General features: G+C 45.1%; 1 protein-coding gene across 1 annotated transcript in view; it reads left to right on the top strand.

Annotated features, from left to right (window-relative positions):
- The window catches only part of LOC104273078 (histamine N-methyltransferase-like), a 10,918-nt gene extending 5,323 nt beyond the window's left edge, over nt 1-5,595 (top strand). Inside the window, exons 4-8 of the mRNA XM_009868282.1 lie at nt 428-480; nt 3,543-3,650; nt 3,760-3,890; nt 4,449-4,542; nt 5,240-5,595. Of these exons, the coding sequence (XP_009866584.1) occupies nt 428-480; nt 3,543-3,650; nt 3,760-3,890; nt 4,449-4,542; nt 5,240-5,595 (742 nt within the window). The remainder of the gene's footprint in view (nt 1-427; nt 481-3,542; nt 3,651-3,759; nt 3,891-4,448; nt 4,543-5,239) is intronic.
- The last annotated feature ends 1,936 nt before the right edge of the window (nt 5,596-7,531 follow it).

Genomic DNA, 7,531 nt, shown 5'->3' with positions numbered 1-7,531 from the left:
AAAACCACACTTTGCTTCTGAGGGTGCAGAGGTTTTGTCCTGGTTCATGTTGTCCCCGCATCCTCAGCGGTGCCCATCTCAGCCAGGCACAGCCCTACTACCCCCACAGGGAACCCCTCACTCCAGGGTTCCCTGAGGCTTTTTTGCATCATACCAGCCACAGCTTGAAGAAAACTCTTTGGCAAAGGATGAGAAACACTATATCCTGATGCTTACTGTACTTTGAAATGTGAGCTTGCTAATACGGGGCTGGCTCGCACCATGCAGCTGGTTATAACTGGGCTCCAAAAGGATGCTCAGATATCTATCCCAATCCACATGGCAAAACACGGAAATTTATGGGACAATGTGGCATCCAAGATATTAGAATTAAAACATGAAGTTGTGTGGCATAGTGTGGTTAAGCAATGTCTACTTATAATTTCAGTCTTGGCAATGGAAAATCAACTATCAACGTCCTGGGAGTTGGAAGTGGCACAGGTAAGGAGCTTTGTAGCACTGCTGGTGCTGGGGGACAGTGGGTCCTTACGGGTAGCAGAAAGCAAAAACTTTTCAGTTAATTTTGAGTTAGTAACAGTGTTTCTCACTGAAGCAGAGAATAGCAAAACAGCGTGTGGAGCCAGGATGATGCTCCCTCTCTTCCTTCCCCATCTCCCTTCTGAAATGCTGCCGCTCAAATCTTTCTGAAAAGTGGGATGAGTGTGATGATTTTAGCTTAGCTTCTGCCTCTTGCTCACTCTTACCTGACTTTAAATGTCTCAAAGCAAGGAGTCCTGACCTGGGTCAGGTACGAGAGCATCTCCAAACTTGTTGGGGAGAATTAGAGACATCCAAGAGGTTGGTTGCAGCCAAAGTCCTGTCTTAGACTATCCCAACGGAAAGAAATCTTTCTTTTTGCTTTTATTTTAGAGATTCCAGAGGCCAAAGCTGGGCAATACTCTGCTCCAGGTGGTGCAAAACCAGTTGGCCACAACAATTAACAGGGGGCTGCATCAGCTTTTTCAAGACATGTTCTTTGTTACCATTGTATTTTTCTCCAGTGATAAGTAGGGTTTTACTGCAAAGGGTATTTCCCCCCAGAGAGAAACCCATCTTCTGGAAAAGTAGCGTTAAAGCCATTCTAAATGCATTTATGTAAAAAAAAAAAAAAAAAGTGGTGAAATATCCAACTTTGCTCCTAGGGAAACTGGGGGGAAATAAAAAGTAGATAAAAGAAGTGGCAGTTTGATTTGTCAGAGTTTGCTTTTGCTTTAAAAAGTATTTTCAGCTGAATTTTAAGTGTTACTACTTTCGAATGAAAGTATTTTTCTTACTTGTTTTCCTAAGTAAGAGAAAAATAGCATTGAATTGTTTTTCCCACTTGGGAATACGTTGGAGCGTATGAGAAAGCAAGCAGGAAGAAATCATTCAGTTCTCAATTACACTCTTATTTTCATTAAGTAACATAAACCCGAGATTCTGACTCCAAGAAAACACAGGGGAAGAATAAACTATTTGTACTGTCCTCATTTTACCTTATTTCTCCTTGAGCAGATGTTTTAATGGAGAAGTAAAAACTTTAAAACTTCCTGGGTTTCCTGGGTAGCTGCCCCTCATGGGTGAGGAGACAGGGCTCCAGACTCGCACCCCCTCAGCTAGCCCAAGGCTGCGAGAGCTGAACTTCTGCAGCCGGGCTGGGGAGTGAGCGAGGATGGCATCAAGCAAAAGGTTATATCTGATCCCTGACCTTTCCAGCCTTGGACTCTCTGATTTCACAGTGCCCCCAGTAGTAGTTTAGTTGACGAAAATATTAATGGGGATTAGTGACCGACTCCACATCCTAAAAGACCACTGTCAGATCCAGATCGCATTTTCTTATTCTTGCCATGTTTTTCCCTGGCTGGTTTAACTATCTTGGCTATAGCTTCCCAGCTAGTGCCAGGGTGAGCTGCTGTTTGCAGAGGGCTTTCACTCCCGTTTCTGCAGTCCCTTGCTGTGGTTACTGCTGGAAGGTTGTCACTGGCAGCTCAAGCTGGAGCAGAGAAATTCCTGCCCTGAAGCATCATATTTTAATGGGTGTTTTTGCAGACACCACAGTTGAGGACATCATTATCCATGTTTGTATATACTGGATTAGGGCATTTTACAGAGATGGAGTAAAAAAAAAGGAGAAAAAACCCCAAACCACCAAACCCAAATAGCCTTTAAAATAGACATTTGCTGTTGATATAACCAGGGCATGGGATAAAGATGCTCTGCCTCCTGCCTGTTCTGAGCCTGCGGGGAGCCCAGGCCAGCACCTCTAAGTCCTGGTGCTCCCCACCCCAGGCACATACTAACTGGCATTTAGGACTGACTAGAGCAATTCAGCTGCTTGCTACAGGGATCTTCCTTCCTGCCAGCAATATTGGTCCACCCACCCACCTTTGACAGATGCAGCTCCAGCCTCTTTCCTTGTGCCTTTGGCCAGCCCTGCACTGATGCCACTGCATTCCTCTGGGGTCTTGGGTGTTTTTTCTCTAGCTTCAAAAGACTCCTTCTCCATTGGATGTCCCTATTAAGCTGGCATGGCTAATCTTTCCCTCCCTGAATTCTGTTTAATGCAACACCTGCCAAAAGATGATGTTTTTTCCCCTAGCTGGTACATCAGCTGAAAGGCTGGGGAAGGTGCAGTATCTTGTATCAAGACCACCGTGTGTGACATTTGCAAGGAAAGGACTATTTTTAGGCCCAACCATCAGCTACAGACGAGATTCTTGTGAAGGTCCATTTAATGTGGTCACCTCTCCTGTTTATTTCCATAATCCCAGATGAACCAGATGGATTTTGTACACTTGGTGTATCTTGACCTTTCTGAAAGAAACCAGAGTGACCTCGAAAGAGGCTGGGAACTTCCCGGGACAGACTGCCATTTTCTCCTCCAGAACTTAGACAGCAGCAGAGGAACACCAGTAGCTAAATTTGCAGGGTACTTCCACACAAATACATGATTCTCTAATTACAGCTCCAACAGCTAAATAGTAGATTCCCAGGACTGAGGCCGTGTGGCTGGTCCCCAAAGAAGGAAGACCCAGAGTACTGCACATCAATGGGTCTTTCCTCTTGCCTTGCAGATCCCCAGGTCTCCGAGCTGTGTCACACCAGCAGTGGAGCAGCTGCCATTTCCCTGGGGTGGACCACTCTGTGGAATGCAGAGGTTGCACAGCTGTGCTGATTCTCTCCTTGCCCTTAGTCAAAATTTGTGGTTTTGTTGAAAACTGATGCTTCCTATTTAAAAAAAACCAATTAATCTTTAATTATTTTGACCTTTCCTGTGATCCAGATTATTGCCCTTAGCAGATTTCTGCACTACTGCTTATGTCTTCCTTGTTCTTAATCTTATCTGCAAACATATGTTACCTCAAGCAGTAAGATACCATGGCAAGACTGGGTTAAATGCTGCCATGCAAACCTCAAGGTAGAGAGTGCCTCAAATTCCCAGCACCAGAGGTAGAAGGCGCACAATCAGCCTTTCACCACATTTATGTACTTTTTAAAATAATGCATTTGTATTTACTGAATAGGTGAGCAGGATCTGAAAATGATCAGGATACTGCAAGCTGCACATCCAGGGGTCTTTATCGACAATGAAATCGTAGAGCCCAACCCACAGCATGTGGCAGCTTACAAAGGTAAGTTTACACTTGCCAGCCTGGGGTATACGCAAGGACTATTGATTTGAATGATGAGTTTTCCCACTGTTTAGTCAAATTCATGTTTTCCTTCTGATTTTTAAATCAGAGTTGGTGAATCAAGCTTCAGATCTGCAGAATGTTTCTTTTATTTGGCACCAGCTCACTTCTTCGGAGTATGAACAACAGATGAAAGAGAAAGGCACATATAAGAAATTTGACTTCATCCATATGATCCAGGTAATGGAGTATTCATTTAATACAGGAGTATTAGCTTTAATCAACTTCTGCTCTATGCATGAAGTTAGGGGGACCAGAGCTGAGCACAGTCCTCCTACGAGCAATAGCTTCTGCAGCATCTCTACAAACACTAAATCTCATTCCCTGTCCCCTCTGGTTTTGGTCTCTGGCTTGTACTGGTTAAACAGTGTATGGGGAATGGTGAAACAAGATGAGTCTCACGTTGTCATGTGTCATGTGGAGATCAACAACTGTACTTTGCTGCTGAAAAAACCCTTATCAGAGTAGTGTGGATGGTGCTGGAGGGAAAGATTTGTGAATGAACACTTGTGTCAGGTTTGGGGCCAGAAATTATGCTGCTGTGTCTCATACTGATGATATTTATGTTGTGTGTAACAATTATATTTTGTAAAAAAAACTCCTACCATTATCTCACTTTAGTGGAAAGCACCTGGGAAAAAATTTTAAGCAACTCTGTTGAGAAAAGGTTCAAGCATTCGAAGGGACATTGCACTGTGGAGGAGGAATAATGTCTGTGTGTAACTCTGACACTTCTAGATGCTGTACCGTGTGGAGGATATTCCCAATACTATCAAGTTTTTCCATAGCTGCCTTGACCATCATGGTAAACTCCTGATTATAATTCTATCGGGTAAGAGTGACCTTTTATTTTTTGCTTCATTGCTGGTGCTTTGAAGAGCTTTAAAGTTTGAGAGCCACAAATATTTGTCTCGGGATTTCAGTAGCACTTATTCTATAGTAACTAAATGAAACAAATGCTGTATTTCACAGGGAGCATGCAATCTTGGGCTTAGCCTCTTAGATCCCAATGTCTGACGGGGCTACTGCTCTCGCTTCCTTGCTTATGAAGTGGATGAATTGCTCTGTACCTCAAAGAGACCTCCTGCTGTGAAATTACTGGCTAGAGAGAAGCGTGGCTATTCATGAATGAGGGTCAATCCTTCTTCATGGTGCAATCAGCACTGTAAAAACACAACCTGAGCTCTGGGAGGACCTGTCTTGGTGTTCTTCCCTCCGCACAGCAATGGCTCAGACCTCAGCAGGACAACAAGCACTGCCAAGAGCTGTGCAGTTTATGGCAGGACAGGAAAAAGAATTTCCTTCAAATCGGAGATTTTTGGAAGGAGTGCTGAGAGAGATCACAGTTTTATCCCTCTCCAGGCACAGACATTTTTAATTGGCTTCAAGTAAGGGGAAAGCTCTTCTGCTGCTCCTGGCAAGGTCTGGGCCAGCAGCGAGGGAGCATTTCTAACTCATTTGGTAGGTGCGTTACATGGTGTTTGACTGCCTTGGTTTTGCAAAAGTAACCTTCCCTTCTCCTCTGGCAGACAGTAGTGGATGGGCCAGCTTATGGAAGAAGTATGGGGACTGCTTGCCTTCCCCCGACAGCGGCCACTACATCACCTCCAACGGCATCACAGATGTTTTGAAGAGACTGGGTGTTGAGTACCAAGTTTATGAGTTCCCGTCAGGCTGGGATATCACTGAGTGCTTTATCGAGGGGGACCCAGTTGGAGGTCTCATGATGGATTTCCTGACGGGGACAAAAAACTTCCTGGGCACGGCTCCCCCAGGGCTGCGGCAGCGGCTGCAGGAGGCTCTCTGCCAGCCCGAGTGCAGCAGCAAAAAGGACGGGAGGATCATCTTCAGCAACAACCTGAGTATGATTGTGGTTGAATCCTAGAGCCCAGACCAACTGCAGAAGATGAGTTAGGGTGGGTATGGGGGCGAGGCAGTCACAGAAGGGTGTAGCATGGAAAGGAGGCAGCTTGCAGGCAAGGAGGTGAGAAAGTGGGACTCAGCTCCAGCCTCCTGTTCCCAGCCAGGATCAGCAGATGCTGCAAGGCAGGGGGGTGAGCTCTTTGTCCCGCTGAGGTCAACAGGGCTGAGATTTCACCCCAGCTATTGAGCCCAGCCCTAGGAGAACATTTTCCAGAAAGTAAAGAGCAACATCTCGCTAAAAGTCTACGTGGACTTGTTTTTTAACAGTATGCATCCTGGCTGTGCTTTTGACACTGAGATTTCCACTTTTCTAAATAGCCAGCATGTTTACGTACCTAAAGACATGTCTATATGACCAGGTGCTGCTTTGCAGCTGGGAGGAGGTTGCATAAACACCCACTGCAAGGTGTCCCTGCTTCTTTGCTCCCAAGTAGTGTGTCTCATTGCACCCAGACCTGAGCTGTCAGTTGCTCTGCACTAGGCTATTTCACATGGTTTTATCAGCATAGGTATTTGCTGCCTCAAGCGTATCAGCATCTCACAATACAGACGTGTCTTAAAAATTTTTCAGCCTTTTTGTTTTGGAGAATATTTTGGATGCCAGGATGGTACTTGTCCTGTGCTCTTTCAGGAAGATAATAATTTTATTACTTTCTTACTACTGTTTATCTCCATCTAAAATAAAAGCAATTTTAAACCAAAAAAAAAGCCACATCTTGTTCTATATATGTGGGCTTACAGAAAATGAAGAGTGAAGAGGCTATTTAGTCAAAAGCAACAGAAATGCAAAATACAGTTTTATGGAAGCATTAAGGACTTGTAAGGGAGAAAGATGAGTCTAAGAGTGTGGAAGAGGTGGGTATGAGCTGCAGCTTGTCCTTGTGCTGCAGCCGTGGGAGGGAGCTTGTCTCACTCAAAGCAGTGCTGCTGCAGCACAACACCTACACTACTTAATGTTTGTGGTCAAAGTGTTAACATAGGTAAGTTAAAACTATTCCAACAGGGTCCAGACTTGTTCACAGGGTTAAGAAGGTGCTGCCAGGGCAGCCAAATGGAAAGGCAGTCCCTGCAAGGAGGACCAGTGGTATTTGTTGCTGCATTTAAGGCCACGGTGCCAAGCAGACCCTGGCCTGTGCACATGGGGCAAAAGGGCTTAAGTCTCACCAGCTTCACTGCAAATAGTTCTTAGGGCAGGAAGCACCAGCTCAAATGGACAATACCTGCAGGCACAGATCCCAAGTCTATAAACTGTGTTTTTTTCTGTGCTTAACCTGGAAAGCACATGCTCATGTCCAGCTCAAGGTGCTGCAGGCATCACCGTCTTATTGATGGCTGGTATTGATAAAAAGGCTTGTTCCAGCACCACGAACACATGGGTTGGCACACTGGCTTGCAAATTATTCAGTGTCGCAGTCACCCAGAGTCCTGCTGATCCTGCTAAACCCACCCACCCTCCCCCAAACTCCATCTATCCGCACAGGTATAGTTGCTACCAGAGGTATCGGTGCCCCTGTCTCAAAATGCACTATCAGCTCACACAGTCGTCATGGCTCCTCTCAGCCATTTCTCTTGCAGATGTTTCCTTTGAAACTACTGTAAGGAAAAAAAAAAAATGTGATGGGAAACCGATAGAATAACATCATCCCTCTGGCAGGATGGACTGTGGCACCTTGGTTTGTAAGTACTATTGCTGTCAGTCTAAGAAACATCATTCAAAACTGGACAACCTCCTCCAGAGTACCCCATACCTATGCATAAGCTTTTTGTTTGGATTAATTTTATATTTTATTCTAGAGGTAACTTCATTGCTTGTGCTCGCTGACAACACTGGGCAGGGAGTTTACAGGTGGGCTGTTGGACGGGTTCTCAGAGCTGCTCCCACCAATGTTCTCCTTCCA

The sequence above is a fragment of the Apaloderma vittatum genome, unplaced genomic scaffold, assembly GCF_000703405.1.
Source record: "Apaloderma vittatum isolate BGI_N311 unplaced genomic scaffold, ASM70340v1 scaffold9164, whole genome shotgun sequence".
NCBI lineage: Eukaryota > Metazoa > Chordata > Aves > Trogoniformes > Trogonidae > Apaloderma > Apaloderma vittatum.
This window is presented reverse-complemented; position numbering and strand designations above follow the sequence as displayed.